The sequence below is a fragment of the Anopheles marshallii genome, chromosome 3 (genome assembly GCF_943734725.1).
Source record: "Anopheles marshallii chromosome 3, idAnoMarsDA_429_01, whole genome shotgun sequence".
NCBI lineage: Eukaryota > Metazoa > Arthropoda > Insecta > Diptera > Culicidae > Anopheles > Anopheles marshallii.
The window spans coordinates 39,667,671-39,686,206 of record NC_071327.1 but is presented as its reverse complement, the minus strand read 5'-3'; the positions used below and the strand labels follow the sequence as shown (position 1 = coordinate 39,686,206).

General features: G+C 45.8%; 1 protein-coding gene across 1 annotated transcript in view; it reads left to right on the top strand.

Annotated features, from left to right (window-relative positions):
• Positions 1 to 18,277, top strand: part of LOC128712089 (uncharacterized) — a 31,103-nt gene extending 12,826 nt beyond the window's left edge. The window contains exons 2-7 of the mRNA XM_053806985.1: positions 9,553 to 9,570; positions 14,346 to 17,339; positions 17,422 to 17,559; positions 17,620 to 17,827; positions 17,887 to 18,102; positions 18,189 to 18,277. Of these exons, the coding sequence (XP_053662960.1) occupies positions 9,553 to 9,570; positions 14,346 to 17,339; positions 17,422 to 17,559; positions 17,620 to 17,827; positions 17,887 to 18,102; positions 18,189 to 18,277 (3,663 nt within the window). The remainder of the gene's footprint in view (positions 1 to 9,552; positions 9,571 to 14,345; positions 17,340 to 17,421; positions 17,560 to 17,619; positions 17,828 to 17,886; positions 18,103 to 18,188) is intronic.
• The last annotated feature ends 259 nt before the right edge of the window (positions 18,278 to 18,536 follow it).

The window sequence follows — 18,536 nt, the reverse complement described above, 5'->3', positions numbered from 1 at the left end:
CGATGAACTGTTCCGGACTCGTGCACAGACAGTCCTCCGATGGAAGTGTAAGTTTATGGTAAAACTATGCAATGCCATATTTGTGTACCCAAGTACTGCGCCCAGCTCTTTGGTCTCTCCGATAAAGCAGTGATAGCTCGCGTTACTGCAATTAATTAGTCAGCAGTGATGCTGGGAGGTCTGGCCAGCCCACTGCAGCAGATTAGCACGATCGTTATTTACGCATGAGAACGTGTATAATTGAAATGAATTCAATTTACCCTATTTAGAAAGTGTGATGAAGAATGAAGAGCACGTCCAGGGTACGTACACACGCCACGTCCATATCGCGGCTTAGACAACTGATGTCATGTGGAGTAGGGTAGTGAACACATCAAACACACATTTGTGTTGCAATCAAATGATGGCTCTAGCTACCGTTTTGTGAAACTATGCTAACAATCGAATCGTTTCGTTGGTTGTTCTGATCGAATGCCACGTTTATGTTTCGCAACCAGCAGCACGTCGCGTGAGAATCGCGTCACTACATTGTCACATAATAGAGCTTGAAGGGATACAATTTAGTACAGCAGGGCGATCACCATCAAAAGGAAAAACAATGTGCAGGCCGAGAAAATGACTCATTTTCCGTTCGCTTTTCCGAGCCAACACGGGAGGAATGCAGTGATAACTTTGGGTTACATCATTTTGCGTGTGCATTTGTCTTTTCCACGGGGATCTGTTTTTGTATGTATGGGAAAGGAAGTGCACCCGATGCACTACTGACCCAGTGTGAAAACATTCACAGCAGCAGACAAGTAAATTACCCCAACTTAAACACTCATTATTTGCGACCTACGGTGAAGTGTGTGGGGTTTTTTGTGCGTATCGTGTGTGAGTCAATAGGTAACAACGCTCTTGGGTGTGTGTATTTCTTGGGTCCGTCCCGTGCCGCTCAATATTCACCGCTTGACCATCGACGATTGTTGATTATTACTTCCAAACGTGCATGCCATTAGGCGGCACCGATGGCACAACACTTGTTGCCGTGCAACAGCAAAGATTATGACAAAATATTCCCCAACAGGGAGAGCACCTACATCACACCGTGCAATGTTTAAACGTTTCGGTAGGGTTTTGTTGCTGATGCGCTGCAACGGCACGCCACCTGTGTGCGAAACTGCCGGCGAAGTATTTGGGTCTGCAGTAAACATATTATTCCAATTATTGTTCATCAAAATGGTGCACTGTCCGTTGAGACCCCCGAAAGTGAACAATTTTGCATAGGCGAAAAGGTGCGTGCAATCGTAATTCGTAAAAATGGTGGACCTGTCATTTCAAATCCTTCGAAGTGGGGCAAACGCGGCCGGAAATTTAATCGCCATTTTGAAGGACCAATTCAAAGAGGAATGATTCGTTTGCAAATTTGGCAATGTGAAATGATATTGCTAATACGCTACAACTACCGCGATCAACAATTCTTGCTTAACAAAAGGTACAAATAATTGTATGATCTCATAATAGATGATCGTCGTACAAACAGCTTTATTGCCCTTCTGAATACGTAGGTATTTCATGTTTGTTTCAAGTTAATTTCAAGGTAATACAACATTTAATCTATTTAATGGATACATTTTTAATGATTGAATTGGTTTTCATTTGTTTAAATGACTTACAGTTGAGCAATATACACTGTGTAACACAACTTAAAAAACTACTTTTAGAGTATTACAAAATATTGGTTTATACAATATTTGGCGTACTGCGCCCGTCTTGCTATATTTTGTTGGAATAGAGGTATAATTTTAACCCTTTGCATCAATAAACAGTATAATAATTTGAAAAAATCTAGTAAACGAATTCTTACCATGAATAATTGATCAACCATAGTTTACATAAGTTAAAGTATGCTACCACAATGATTATCCAACTGTTGTTGGTTTCTTTATGAGTAATGATTCTGTTTTAACAGTTTGGAGTCAAAGCGTGTAAACTACTATATGTATAAAAATCATAAATATCGATTATTTCAACTGTTCAACCTCAACAATAGGTGTGAGAATAAGGAAATGTACTGCTAAAACTACGTATACGGTTTTTAAAATAATTTTTATTTGTGCGTGATGTCAACGTGTTAGTGACATTTTGACTAAAATTTAGAATTACGTATTTTTGTATCACATACAGGATTTTAAGCCACATTTCGTAAAAAAAATTATCAAAATGTTGATATAATTGCGTTACGCACTGTAAGGTGATTCAAATGTGAAAAGATCCTTCAATGTGGTCATTTGAATTTAAATTCTCGAATACAGTTTTGTTGAACAACATTGAACCTTTCCTTGTAAACCACATCAATTAAAAAACGATTTGCAGCGAACTCTATGCATCTATTTTTTGTTGTTTATAACATTGACCTACGATCCATACATTTACGACGGCTGTCAATCGTACATTGAGAAGAAATACATTAAAAAGCAAGTTATGCATTGTTCCAGCGCTGAAAGGTTACCCCTTTCGTTTGTACTCAGCCAATGTGGTACAAGTTTCACGCATCGCTACACGCTGGAAGATGATCGGTAAACGATCGTACAAAACCGATCCAGCCAACAATTCGATACGCTTCAATCGACCCGAACCGAAACACGGTTTGCAACAGTTAGACGAGCCAAAAGCCGAAGAAAATCTCCACGAGAGAAAAAGAGTGATCATCAAACGGTTGGAACAGGTTGCTGACCACCGTCGACGAGGAGATCTCCCCACGTTGCCGTCTGGTAAATCAGGTGGAAAAAAAACATTCCACGCATATTTGCGCCACAGCTACAGCTTTTCACTTTCTTTCCCCATTTCTTTGCTGCAGCTGAACCGCGCGGCGCCATTACGCACGTGGACGGTTGTATGCGCCTTGTGCGGAATGAGCATACCTTCCGCTTTACCGCAAAGCCACTAGAGTGCAACATTTGCGCCGATCGGCCTGCAGCCTGGTCTGGTTGCTTCAGCTGCGTCCCAGCACTCGCTTGTAATGATATCATTTTTTTATCATTTTATTATCTCCATTCTCGGGTGAATGTGTGTCACCGCATCGGGCAGGTCATCGACCCGATGTGAGGAAAGGTTGGAGGGAAATATTTAAAAAAAACTGAAACCCCGAACCGCTTAAGAACAAATCGCACGCCAAACCGAAGCAAAGGCAACATCACCTTCGGCAACATCGAAGTGAACGAACATCTTCGAGCTCCTTAGGTGTATGGAAATAAACTAGCGAGGTGTCCAACTTTGCGTTGGTCTGAGCGTGACCAACTTTGCATTCGACTACGAATGTCGCATCCGGTCGCTTGTTTATTCAGTGATCTCAACCTTGGAATTCCGGCCCCGTTCGCAAACGGTGGACGAACTTTCACATGCGCTTTGGGTTTTACGTTCGGGATGAACATTTCTGTCAGATGGAGACACAAACCTATTCACGGGATTTGGATGCATACGAGTCAACGTAGCCCGACTCAAATATTCAACCTCCTCAGATCGTTTGTTTGCCATGTTTTGTTGGGCGAAACACGATTGTGTTACGACCAAAACGCTTCAATTCATTGAACAATAAACAAACACGTGGATAAGTTATTGTTTGCGGATGGTAAATTTAAATACCAGGTGGATTTGATTTTGGAGATGTAAAGACGTAGTTTCGTTTCGTGGGAGCATCGTTGCGTCGCAAATGATGTGCCTGTCCATCAAATTAGTTCTTCTTAATGGTATTCCGTTCGGCGTGGATCCCTAACCCTTTGCCGGTTTGGGGCAAATGCGGATCAATTAGTTGCATCTTCCCAGCGGTGCAATAATGGCAGCGATCTGTGATCTGCGTGGTGGTGCCACTCAGGAAGTGGCAACTTGCCGCCACACAACAATGCACTCGCTAATAATATATTGCGCACCGCAACGGTGAGAGGCCCTTTACGGTCCCTTTCGAGCGTGATAACTTTCTTCTAGCAGTTGGCAAAGACTTGGCAAAAAAAAACCGCCATCACTGATAGCGGCGCATAGCTTCGAGGAATTATTATTCCATCGATCCAAGCAAGCACGAGATACGGTTGGTTCGCTCTCCACTCCCTTCCATCCAGCTGGTAGCATAACGAGCAGTTCCCTTTTTTTTTGTTTAATCGGTTCTAAAATCTGCTGCATGGGAAAGACGGTTAAGCGTGTGTGGTGCAGCATGCATACAGGCAGCAGTACATCGTACGCCGCTATTCCTGGGCGGCGATGCGTCCATTCGTTCCTCTTACGCCATAAGGCAAGGTAACACACGGCCATAATCGAGGGCTTGGCAATAATAAAACAAAACCCCGCAAGGTAAATAAATTCTCCCACCGGGGGGGAGGGGTTTCCCGCCCGTGTAATAATTGGATCGTTGCGTTTTCCCCCAGTCGGCAGATTACGCGACGCCCCGACGAGTCGTGGGAGTTTTCCCGAATTTCCCTGTCCCTCTGCAACCCGGAGAGTTGCGCACTCTTCGCAACACTTCTTTCCGGCTTTGTCGACAGCACAGCCGTTGCGTGTTTCTTTCTGTTTTCCTTACTGACGCTTCTGTGTGCCTTTTTTGTTGTTGTTCATGCGTCTTATTATAAATCATCCACGCCGGGCATTAGGTTTCATTGCTGTGTGCAAACACAAAACACAAACGGCTCGCGTAACACCTTATTACGCTCAAACAAATATTACGACCTGGGCAAAGGGTTGTGGCCGCGGTGGCTCCCGGCAATGGACGGGAGGCAAAGTTCAGAGCGAAAGTTCACTATTAAAGCGGATGCTTTAGCGAATTACCGCCCACAGGGATGTTCCGCGCGGACTCGTGGCCGTGGAGTTGTGGTGATGCGATTGCGGGTTTTTTTTTGCGTAGATTAGAGTCCACCGGGGAAGGGTCCCGGGTGGGTGTCTCGGGCGGGGCAAAAACCATCCTCCAACCGTACACCGGACCGTTCACTAATGGACGTCATTGATGGAGTGTGTGTTTGCTACCACCTCAAGAACCTCAAGATGCTAATGCGGTGAAAGGTTAACCGTCTCGTGGTTTCATAAAACGCGTAACAACGTTCCCTTCCTTTGGCGTCGAAAACGATTTACCGTCCAGTGGTTTAATAAAATAAATCCCTATTTTATGCAATCATCTTCTTCGCCAAAGAACATGCAATTAGATGCTTTGTTTGTTTGATCAACATTCGGAATGCATTGGACCCGATTGGATCTCGATCTCATTAAATCATGAAATCTCCAACAAACAATTTCTATTGAGGACTTTATTGTTTCGTTACTAATTTGATTAAAAAATGGTATCTCCCATCGCCGAAGCAAGGAGGAAATCATTCAAAAGCGTCCCAATTGCTCTGTTTTTTTTTCCGTCGGACAAGATCGTTAGGCCGGCGAAAAAAAAACGAAACCAAAAAACAATTGCCTGTGGTAGATGCGGGAATTTCGGAGCAAACTTTTGATTATTATTGGCTATCAAACGTCCGGTCCCCGGCACACTTCTTCCGCGTGGGTCGCTTCGCTTCCCTCCAAGTCCAAGCCACTTGAAACTCGGGCTGGCAAAGATCGTACCGAAAACATACTTTCACAATGAATCAACATTTACTTTGCGTTTAGAGATGAATGTAGCGTGTTTTCCGCCTCTTCTTTCTGTCTATATCACTGTCACCGTCGTTAGTGGCTTTCGGAACACTAGCGGTCCAAAGTCGTTTACGGTTAAGGGGCCAATAGGGTTTTAGGTTTGGTTTGTGGGCTTCTTGTGTGCTAGCCGACGAAAAAAAAATGGCCTTACACATTTTCTCATGGCGACAAATCTGTTCAGAACAAATCGGTCCCAATTTGTCTTTCCCTTTGTTGAACCGGGGAAGCAAAGGGTCGCATGTGTCCTCGTGGGATTTGCAACGAATGACGGTTAGACATCGCATCCAAAACGCATCACACCTTAGGTCCCCCTCCGCCTCTCTTCTTTGGTTGCTCGGTCAGTGACCGTTAAATTAACGTTCGGCCAAAGTGACAAGCCAGCGTAGAAGAAAGGAGTACCCACACTACGCGCTTTATAGCAAACCACAGTAGAAAGTGGTAGTGGACATATATTAACAAACGTGACAAAGCGATAAAAGCGCACCATCCGACGAATGACGCCGGTCACATCTCATTTTGGCCACCCGTCAAAAGGTTTGCCCGGGCGCAAAAGGTTGCCCCATGTAATTTTCGCACAGCCCATTCCAACCATTCCACTCCAACGGCCTAGACCGTGCCGGAACCATCCAGAGGCCGCCCAAGGAATTGCGTGGTGGTGGCTTTCGAATGTTTGTTTTTCGTATTGTCACTGCCGTCACTGGACAGCCAATCGTGGCGGTGTGTGATACGAACGAAACCGTTTGTTGTTTTTCCTTTTCCCTCTTTTCCTTGCCTCGCCCCCATCCCCCCACCGGGCGCGGAATCCGTGCACGGAAGTGATAGTGAAGCGTTTTTAGCACTTTGACTAATGTTACGCCACCGCGGTCCAGATTGGTGGCTGTCACTTTGAAGCCGCAAAAGAACGCAAACTCGCAACACACACACATCCACCCGGGCCAAATTAGAGAGATTAACTTTTCGAAAAACAAATGGCCAGGGTTGGAGTAATCCCCCCTCCTCCCCCCATGCTTGGTAATATTATGATTTCCGCAATTTTCATTCCAAAGCTACCCATGTCCCGTCCCAATGATGGTGATTAGCAGCATTTCGCTACGGTTTGCTTTCCCTGCACGGTATGCATGGGGACGCTAGGGAGAATTTCCGGCTTCCCAGCGATCGGCCAATAATAGATTCGGTGAGTTAAAATGGAAAATTAGGGGCTTTCCGAAAACCCGAACGCTCCTGAAAAGTGGAAATTGAAAATAAAACACACACGCACACACAAACATCGAGACACTCAAACCGCCTTGGTTGGATGATCTTTCATGATTGTTTTTGATGTCTAATCGGTTAATATGTCATTCCTTCGAAAGATAATGCGGGAAGCGCTCCATACTCTATCATTTAAAAGGTATCTGTTCCGTTGGAATGCGTTTGCGACGGTGTTTGAAATTCATGGCACCGATGGGTCCACTAATACGAAGATGGCAATTTTTTGGCTCACCCAATAAAATAAAATTACCCAAATTACATCACATCATTTTTTATTTGCCTTTAAGTATCTTTAATACTTTCACCACCTTTTATGAGCATGTCGTTTGCAATGGAACAGGGTCAGATTAAGTTCCTATAGCTTTATAATGCTTAGCACCACACCAGCTGGGTCAGCAGATGTTGAGGATCTTTAGTGTCGAGTGGGCAAAGAAAAACGATTTTGATTGCGACACAAATACTCAGCGTGTAGTACAGACACACACAAAAACGCTATATTAAGAGCCCGCAATTAGCCCTTTCGTGGTGGTGTAGCACTTTACGTAATATTATGATCATCACCCAGCCGAAAGAAAAACTCGTTGCTTTGATGCAGATGATAAAACCAGTGCTCTAGCGTTAATCCTGTGTTCCACGTTGATGGAGTCGTGCGTGCTATCATAACACACACACACAGCCCTTGCTGTCCATGTTTGGTACCGTCAATATAGCTGCAAGTGATCTTTCTTTTGCGCTTTGCAACGAGGCAACGAAAACCCTTGCCGAGTAATGATGAATTGAGCCGACAGTTTCACACCCGCCCGAGATCTCGATGTAGATCCTTGGCCTGGTGAATGATATCGTTAGGGAGCCGAGCTCTTCACTTGTGGAGCGCGGTTTGTCCCAACAACAAACAGAAAAGAATACAATGATCACCACTTAGTGCGTTTGCGATACGTTTTCCACCCGTTCGTGGGCGCCGAAACGAGACAGTTCGTATGTTTTCATCGGTTACCGATCGAAAGTGGTGCTCCATTAGTGTGTTACCGGGCGTGATGAGCTAATGGGAAGCGAGAGCGAGGCGTTAAAAAGTGAAATGTGAATGTTGTTCGTTTTCGGACAATGGCAGAAGATCGTGTTATGTCAGCAAGACGATCGAAACCGTCGCTTCTCGTGTTCCCATCAGTACCAATATTTTTACAAAACCAATCCTTACAAAGGACTTTGCTATGATGCGTCTAATAGATTTCGCTATGTTTATAGTAAAAATTGCCACTATTTATCATATTAATGGTGGCTTACATGTAATCAATCGGCGTTGTAATGTAATGTAATCAGCGTTTAAATCGTTTATTATTTCTGATCTTTAATGTCCAAAAGAACCATAATTGATAACCACAGTTTTGATTTAGAAAGAATGTATAAAGAATGTTTTAATTTTTCAATTATTAAAGATGTACAATTATTTCCTTGTTGGAATTGTTGATTTGTTTGCTTTATCTCTCAAAAAAAATCTGCGAATCTTCATTCTTTGGTAAACATATTGGAATCCGTTGTTTTGTTTTCCAGTATCCGAAACACAACCTTGTGAGTTGCTACTTGTGAATTCCACCTCAAGAAATTGATTCAGGATATAAAAAGCCAACTGTTTAGCATTATGTGAAGAGCTACCTGTTTTAGGTATTTGTAGAATTTAATCGCAAAAGGTGGTACGGAGGAAAAAATAAGATAAAAATCAGTAAGAGCAGCTCATAATATAGCATACCTTACGTGGTTCCAGCAACTGGACAACACATCCCTACTTACAATCTAATCAAGGAATACTTGATGGGCCTAATAATGGGCGTAGGGCTCTGTACAATTAAAGTAAAGTAAGTGTGTGTCAAATCACAAGCATGTCAGTAACTAAGAATGTTTAAAATTCTATATAAAGATTCATCATTTATTTTGTTCATAATGCATAAATAAATTAAAGGTCCAAGTGTGTAATGAAACCTGAGTTCCTATAAGGTTCGTTGTCTGTCTTGTTGAAATCACCTGTTTTGAAACTTTCATAGAACTTCCGGCTTGTTTGACTGTCAATGAAAATATTTATTTCTAAATATTCTTTAAACTTTTTAGTTTGTTTTTAGTTTAAATTTCCTCCCCTCCCCCTATATTGAACCAAAACGTCGATGCATAAGGAAATTGTATTGACGAATTATAATCTTTCACATTGTAATCTGTTAAGCGCTCATGGATCTTTTCCGCTCCCACGACTCCAAGGCAGCAATAAAGTCAATTTGTTAATATCACTGGGAACGGAAAAGCGGCACACGGTAAGCCGGCTGAAGTGAAATAAACCCACAACTATCACATCACATCAATAAGCACACTTTTACTCGATGTAAACATTTGCAATGTTGATCACGGTGTACATAAATATGCTTTCAAATATTTAAAAACAAACACGTGTTTGTTTGTTGGGAGATTGGCTGGACATAAACAGGACGGGCGCAGCACCAGCATGTGTGTTGCATTTTCATGGTTTGTAAAATATTTACCTTTTTTCCGTTCGGCACTAAATTGCACCAACAATCACATGGCAGTTACACACCGGCCGCTAGAAAACAGCTCGATGTTCACTTCAAATCACTGAAATCCGCTTTTTTTCTTTTTTGCTTTCTTTTCAAATATTTTCCATAGATTCCCAAATCGTTCGCGGTAAGTCTCGCGGTGTACTTGGTGGCGTCACCGTATGTGCGCGTGAGCCAAACATACAACCGAACCGGCACACACTCAGGAGAAGCCGCATTTTTTTTTTTTGCGATGCTTCAGCGCACGACGGCTTAGAAAGTGTTTTCCCTCTCGTTCCGAGGAGGGAGGTGATTTTTTGTTTATGTTTCCCATCTTAAATTCCACTCTCGCCGAGCGCATCATCGATTAATCAATCAATCAACCAATCAATCATAAGTGATCAAGTATTATGCAGCGAGATACCTTATCTTCCATTCGGTATTTTTCCCTCTTTTTTCACGTGCCTAAGCGGCCTGGAGAGAGGTGTTTCTATTTGCTTGGTGATCGTTTCATTTTCAGGCACCATCGATCGCGATATGCGGTCTTTCTAGGCTACGAAAATTGAAATTCGACTCAGCGGCTCCGTTCCAAGTATGGTCGGTGATCATTTAGTAGCCGAGTCCAAGTTGCATAAGTGACGCGCAAAAATTAACCATCTCTCAGCGGGAAGTGGGGATCAAACTCATCCCCGTGGAGTTGGGTCTTGTTGAGCACGGAAAACGCTAGAAGACGAATTGCAGGAGAATGTAAGGAGCGAAAGCTGAGCCGGGAGCGGAGGTGGCCTCCCGTTGAAACCCTTCCGGCAATTACGGAGCGCCGATGCTTCCCGGGACGTGTCAAATGCAATTTACTTCAAGCTGTGATTTTTGCCACGCGATCGATGCACACCGCAGCGATACATACCTTATGCAATCTGCTTGTGGCGAAAGTTTTACAAATAAGCAATCGACCGGTGCGGATCGATCATAATATGATTATGTTACAACAGTACGTGCACGTGCTTAAAGATGAGCCGAGAGGTTGAAACTCGTCCGAAGTGGTTAAGCATTCGAGCTCCATTTGTTGGAAGTTAGAGTACATCATCTTTGAGCTATTGATGCTGATCATGCGCAAGGTCGTATACTCACTGGAAACGATGCTTCCCTGGTCCCTCATCATCGTTCGAAAATGCACATGAATTTTACCCCATCATTGGCGGTAATGAGTACAGTTTAGTTTCCCATTTAACCGGACTGTATCTTACCAAATCTTCATCTCCAATCGAGTACAGTTTCTTTGGTTTGTAATTGAAACACGCGTTAAGTACAGTACAGTTCACTACCAACCACAATCACTAGCGAGACTAGCACGATCCCACCCACTTGTTTGGAGGCCTGAAACTGAAACCCAACCGAACTCGTTTGACGTACCCGCTCAGTTGGTTCGGATGGCCGAATGGATCCGTTTAATTATACTATCCATAGCATCTTTGGCGTCTTCGGTGCACTGCGGCCGATTGTAAGCGTGCGGTAATGTTAAGCCGATAGGGAACACTTTCTCTGCCTGTCCGCCCACTACTCGTTATAGGTGGATGAAGTGAGTCATTTGTTGAGATTAGGAGAATGTATAGCCGTAATTGACGTTTAAACGGATGCGAAACAAAGTACAATATGCAGGAATGTGCAAGAGGGCGAAAACTGGACAAACAAGCTTATTTTATACAAGTTTACAAAAGCGTTACGTAATGACCGATGAGAATTCCAGTATATTTTAAGAATTGCCTTTATATATCTATTAATCTATTAATATATCTATTGAAGATAGTTCAATTCGGTAAATTTTAGGAACGCGAACATAAACCAACATCAATTCGAGGCAATGCCAAAATCAAATCGAAGATGTTGCCCACTTTGAAGGTCCATTACAAATGAAGCTACACAAAATCGCGTTCCAGGAAAATATCATTCTGTGCGCAATGCAATTAAACGCCGCAATTAATTCTACTCGTAGAATCATTCCAATTTTTCCGCTGCAGTTTGTGAGGTGACTAGCAAAGCGATATTTCAAGACGCCAGTTCAATTGCAATTGCTCTTAACGATCGATGATTCTTGGTTTCTGATCTTGCTACCATTCTGTTACGAGTTTTACCTTGAGCCATTTTTGTGTTTCTGCTCGATTTTGCTTAATGGACACCACTGGACGCCGCTGCGCTGTTGAAGACCCCACTTTACCGTACCGAAAATGTGCTTCTGCCTGTGTCTTTCCAAGTGAATGTACTTCGTTCCCACACAGCGGCCGGCCATCTTCATCGGACCGATTCGTCACGACGCATTTCGATCCGAGCGGCGTACGGTCCGTTATGGAACGAAAATAATGAAGCTCACCCATGAGCTGCATTAAATTAATATTCATTTGAAATTTAATGAGCCGATGGACAGACCACTGGTACGGATCGGCCAGTTGTCTTCGCATCCAGGAAAGGAAATGCGTCGTAATGATAATTACAATCATCTCCGTGTTGTTGGAGATCATGTCGCCTGAGGGAATCGGGGAACTCTACAAAAACACAAAAATAAATCTCACTCGCGTCTGTGACGAGAAGAAATGAAATGTGACGAATTCCAACGTTCACCTATCGGGCGTACTTTCACGATTGTGCACTTGTGGCATGCGTGGAATACGCACAGGCGGTTGAAATGTCAAGAGGAAGCGTAATTTATGCAAAAAGCCAAAGCCCTGCTCATTTCCATCGGATGACGAAATTTAGCATCTTAAGCCGTAAAAACTACTACAAAGGAATTTTGACATTCGGGGACAGAAAGTGGCACATTCATTACGCTGGGATCTTTACATGCTGTTAGCGGAGATGAATCAAATTCCACCGTTTGAGTTTTGAACCATCACTGGCCGAAAGACACTGGCAGCGATGGAGAAGGAAAAAAAACCACCGACAGTTATGTCCCTACGCACTGCTTTAGTCGGATCTGGCGGGTTGTTCCGTGCTGAAAGCTCGCCAACCGGAGCCCAATCGTCGAGCAACGGAATGGCATTCGATCGAGACGAATGGAGAGTGAAAGTCCGCGCCCGAAGAGAAGGTAATACAAAAGAATGCAATCGATTGAGGAATGTCCAACGCCACGTATGAAATTTCTGCTGGTACGTGATGCAACTAAACTACAACAGCCACACAAAAAAAAACGACGTGCATAAAAGCATGATGAAGCGGTGCAATAATTCATGCACTCGAAAGTCGCGTTGTTGTGCCGCTCGATCTTCGCCTCGTCAGATAACCACAGCCGGAGTTGAGTGTGGGTATTCTTAGATAAACAGTATTATCATCGTTATGGCAAAGGTACACACACACTCATAATTGCTGCTTTAAAGAAAAGGCACATCAACCGAATGATAGCAAACTTTCATAACCTTTACCCTGATTAGCATAACGCTTGCTGCACATGCTTTGATTACACACCTCATCATTCTTTCTTTTCGTAATCACCATGGATACTGCCGACAGTAAAGACATCGATCACTGTTTATATCTCAGACTGACTCCCATCGTACCTCTATGTCTATGTTTGTAATTCTTTCGCAAAACATAACCCACAACTTGTAGAGAACCAGGAACAACTGCAATAGCGCCAGTTGATATCAAGATCACGCTTCATGTTACGCATTATTGCAAAATTCCCTTACCCAATTAAAGCTTGCTCGAACGCCCACACACACACTCGCATACTTCTTCCCACATATTTCGTAACTAGAGCAGCTTGCTCTGTGATGGAAACATTTTCATACCGATTGTTCCGATTCTGGTGGTTTAGTCGAGTCTGCAAACGTCGAAACACCTTCCTGTCCCGGGTTTGACGTAACATTTCGTACGAGAGCGGTCTCAACGTTCAAGCTTCCCCTAGAGATGCTAGTAGATCGTCCCCGATGTTCATTCCGGATACCGTCACATCCCGAAAGAAACGGCCACGAAACGAAAGCAATGAACTATAAAGCAACGCCATTCTCATCCTCTTCCTGCGCGGCATCATGCAATGCGGGGCCGAAAACAATTGACCATCGTGTGCATGGCGTTTGTGCGTCCGCGGCGGCATTAATCGTCCGTGGAGTGTTACGTTGACGCGTACCGCATCCAGAAACGAACCAAACAATCGACCTGCAAACCTGCATAACCTTAGCGGTTCGACCAGGTGAGCAAAGTGTCGGCCGCCGCCGTGCCACATCTCGCCTATCCGTATCTCGGCAGTTTCCATCGAGCATCGGTACCGAGAAGGAAACTTGCCCCGCCGGCGCATCTCCGCTAGTGTTTTGTGTTAAATTGGAGTTGCAAAGAAGTGGTGCGTGCCCAGTTGGGGTAAGGCGGTTACATCATCGCAACCCGCTTCAAGCGCATCTTGACGGTTGGTAGACCTTCGCGTTTCCCGAATCTCAAACACACACCCGGCGGGGTAACGGGCTACTTAGTGTTGCAGATTCGATTCGAAAATGTTTCCTTTCTCTTGCACAGTGGGTCATCTTGGAAATAGAGGTGTGCGAGTGTGTTTTTTTTCTCTTTTTCTTCTACGTTACACTGGTTTTTCTTAGAAAACAGAGAAGACCCAATGGCCAAGACAAGAGATGGCGTAATTGTGTAAGAGAAGCGATGAAGATGATTGCCAACATAGGTTCGGGTTTTACGAGCAACGCAAATCGGGTTATAGAGATATCCAACCGGGATGCGAATAAACCCAACTCGGTTGATTGGGTCAATTTACCGATAGTGAAAGGATCCGTAGGGTACAACGGATTGCACAACCGAACGTTGCAGAGATGAAGATACTGTGCAAATATGCATGTAAACATGTGTGACCTCGATCGTCTCTAGTGGCCATTCTCTCCAGCCAGCAAACCTGTAACACTTCTGATGTGGAATCTTCCCTTTCTCGTCGTGCAGGTTCCTCCAAAGGCTCAACGGCGCCAACTGACGCAACAGCAGCAGACGCACATTCTGAGCGACATTCAAAAGCACCAACATCGTTTCAATCTGCATCAGAACCAACGTTCCCCGAACGTGTTCATACAACCGTCGATTCAAATACCGGTGCCTCCACAACCCCATTCAAGGCAACCGTTCAGTGGCCCCAGTACACAGCAACACTTCCAGCCGAACGCACACTTCCACCATCACTCGAACAACTTACATCCACCACCACCACCATCGGCCAATGCACCGACCAACAGCTTCCGTACACCGTCCAGCCGACCAGGACCAAACTTTGGAGCACAAGTAAACCGCTACTACTTCCAGCACCACACGCAAACCACATTCATTCCAAATTTTTTACAACTCTTACAGCAGGACACACGGCTGCCGCCTCAGCAGCGTTCCGTACAGAACCAACTACAGCAGGCCCAATTCTTCAACGGACCTCCTCCACCACACACTAACGGTCCCACGTCCGTCGTACAGCCACTGAACAGCCAACCGTCCTTCCTGAACAGTATCGATACTCCCACCTTCGGTGGACCCCAAAGACCCAACACCCTCCAAGCTCCATTCCTCCAAACTTCTCCCTCCTTTGCCGGTAATGGGCAGGTTCGCTTCCCGAGCCAGCCGAACCCATCGAACGTACCGAACCTTGGCCAACAACCCGTGCCACTCTTCCCTAACCAGCAGCTACCGCTTCAAAATTCGCCTCAAAACTTCAAACTGTCTGGCCCAAATGTTGGACAATCGGCATTCCCCGTGCAGCCGTCGTTCCACAGCCAATCCATAAACCCGAGTCTACAGTTTCCACCACTTGCGCAAACCGCCGGAACGAACTTCCAGCAGCCGTCTCCGCAATTCCAGCAGCAGCAGCAACAGCAACAACTGCCGAGACTGCAACCCAACGTACCGTTCACACAGTCCTCCAATAACTTCAACACCCAACCGGGCGTTGGATTCCCACAAGCGCAACCTCAAATTCAACCGTTCAACGGACCGCAGCAACCAGTGCAAAGTCAGTTTGGAATTGGTCAGGCGATAAACTTTAACGGTTTGCAACCGCAGCAACCACTCAGCTACCAACAGCAACAGGAGTACGAACGCCGGCTGAAGGACGAAAGTGAACGAATTCGCGAACTGCAGGAAAAACAGAAGGTGATCCAAAAGCATGAACAGTTCCTGCAAAAACAGTACCAGAAGCAGCAAGTGAAGGTACAGCAGCTGCACCAGGAGTTCCTGAAGAAACAGCAAAAGATCCTCCAGCAGCAGCAACAGTATGACCAGGCACAGAAGACTGTCGTCCCGTCGCAGGTCCGTTCCCGCGAAGTGCTCCCATCTGAACGGACACTCTTCGAAAAGACAGTCAAAATGCAGACGAAACCAATAGCCGAACCTACCACTGCAGCTAGCCCGTCCGGCACTGGTCAACTTTCGGTGATTCCCCTAAAGCCCAACAGTAAGAAGGACTACAGCAGCATCACGCAGTCGGATCTGGACGTACTGCTCAGCTCGAACCGGCAGAACTTGTTCCAAACCATCAAAACCGAGACGGCTAAACCGGCCAAGGCTAAACCAACAAAAGTCAAGTCTACGAAAGCGCTTGGACGCGACGATCTGTTGAAGCAACTGAAGCTGGCACTCGCCGAAACTTCCCCAGATCTCGGGGGTAAGAACTACAGCTCGACGGATCTGGTTCTTCCGAATGGCGAAAAGGTACAGGTCATCCGTACGACCGATCCGGAAATTATTAAGCGTGCTAACGCCAACTCTGAGGGTGTCCTGACCCAACAGCTCGATTCACCCACCACACCGAAGCCGCTGTCCTTCGAGGACATCGCACGCAGTGGTCTGCTTCCACCAGGTGCAGACTTTGAGCTGATCAAGCAAACCGAAGACGGACAGATCCAGGAGGTGGCAAAAATTCCGCCTCAGAAGAAGGTTACCTTCGTCTATCTGGAGGAACAAGATGACGGTTCGTACAAGGTGCAGGGTGTAAAGGGAAGTGGAGACAAGGAGACGAAAACATCCGGTGCCGATGTCGACAGCATTCTGAAGCGCATCAAGAATGGGGAGATCCAGCTGCCTCCACCGTCGTCGGTGGTGTCCAAGGGATCATCCAAGCCGGATTTGATACTGGATACACCAGTTACGACCACTGCCCCACGTCATCAGCCGATCAAGAAGGCAAATTCAGTAACGATCATTCCGCACAGTACACCGATCGAGGATCACGCTTCGACGGCTTACCTTTCCGGCAGTACCGTACAGCATACAGCTTCTCCAGCACCGGCCACCATCTACGCCTCCACGCCTTCCCCCGCAAGCCCGAATGGAGTTACCGCATATTCACCGGGGGCTTACTCTGGCAGCACCCTTCCACAGCTTGCGTCGGCCCGTCTCTCTACACCGGCTCCGATTGCTGGCAACTTCCCAGTCGACAGTACGGCGCGTTTCTCTGAGGCGAACTCCGTTTACACACCTGCTACTGCCACAACGGCTATACCGCCAGCAACACCAGCTCCTAGCATCTATCAGAGCACCAACACCGAGAAATATTTCTCCGATGCTACGGCCGCCGCCATTGAGCAGCAACAGCAGACGGCTAGCACCTATCAACATCAAACTATTCACGCATCACATCAGCCAACTGCTAACGATGTTGTACCGACGGCTTCCGCCTCCGAAACGGTAACGCAGCAGCAGCAGGACAACACCAAGGGCCCGCAAGACGACAACACGCAACAGCAGCAGAACGAACTGCCAGCAATTCTCAAGAATAACGGACTATTTGCCATGGCCAAATATCTCCGTCAGTCTGGTCTCGATACGATTCTGAATGAAACGGGCCCGTACACGATCTTTGTGCCGACCGACAAAGCCTTCCGCAGTCTGCTGGTCCAGCTGGGTGGACCCGAAAAGGCAGAGGAGAAGTTCCGCAACAATCCACGCTTGTTGAGCGGGGTAAGTAACGGCAGACGACTGATTGAAGGTGAAGAATTGGGTAATCCGCTCATGAGGTGTCGTCGTTTCTTCTCTCTTGCAGCTACTCTTGCACCATGTCATTCCTGGATCGTTCGAAATTGCTTCACTGCAGGATGAAATGACCGGTGTCTCTCTGGCTGGAACTCAGCTTCGTGTGAACCAGTACAACATGCATGACTCGGAATGGAACGATGTTAAGGTAGCGATCGAATCGCGTGTTTGTTTGCAAATGTTGTAACCTCGATTTGCTCTCTCCTAGGTCACAACAATCAACGGGGCTATGGTCGTCCCAGACAAACAGGACATAGTGATTCCCCAGGGCATTGCGCATGCCGTCGATCGTGTCATGTTTCCGCTACCGGTTGGTGATATTCTTCAAACGCTGCAGTCAGACCGTGAGCGACGCTTTACTCACTTCCTGCGAGCACTGTTCGCATCGGGCATGTCGGATACTCTCCAAAACAAAGGTGAGTTCGCGAAAATCCTCACAGATTCGAATGAACTAAACGACTCTTTTCAAATGCAGGTATCAAAACTTACACAGTATTCGCACCGACCGATGCCGCATTTGCGCACCTCACGACGGAGGAACTCACCAACCTAGTCACGGAAAAGGACCAGGCGGAAGAACTCGTACGCAAGCATGTCGTCCCGGGCACCCTGTTCACTGCTGGTATGCGTTTCTACCAGGTTAAGGACGTTATGGCGGAGGGCAAAACGGTAACGCTGCAGAAGACGGGCGGTACGTTACACAAATGTCACCTGATGTGTGAACCTAAGCAGCACTAACTCATTTTCGGTCTGGATTTTCGCTTTCCGTATTTACAGGTAAAATCAAGGTTAACGATGGTTATCTGCAGACGTCCAACATCCCTACGACGAATGGCGTCATACATGCTATTGATTCATTGCTGTAAGAAGCATTCCGCATTGCCCGAGCTAGAATTTACTCGAACTCACGCCTGGATTCCTGTGGAAAACAAAGTCTGGAAATGCATGCAGTCGACCGGCGTCAGTGTTGTGTTGTTAATTTATTATAAACTGCGAGTCTAGAAATTCACCACTACGACATCCCCATTCCATGAGTACGTCATTAATTTCAATCAAAATTATGTTCAGGTTCTACGTATATTCACAGCGTTTGAAAACGATCTTTTTCGGAAGAAGCGAACACAG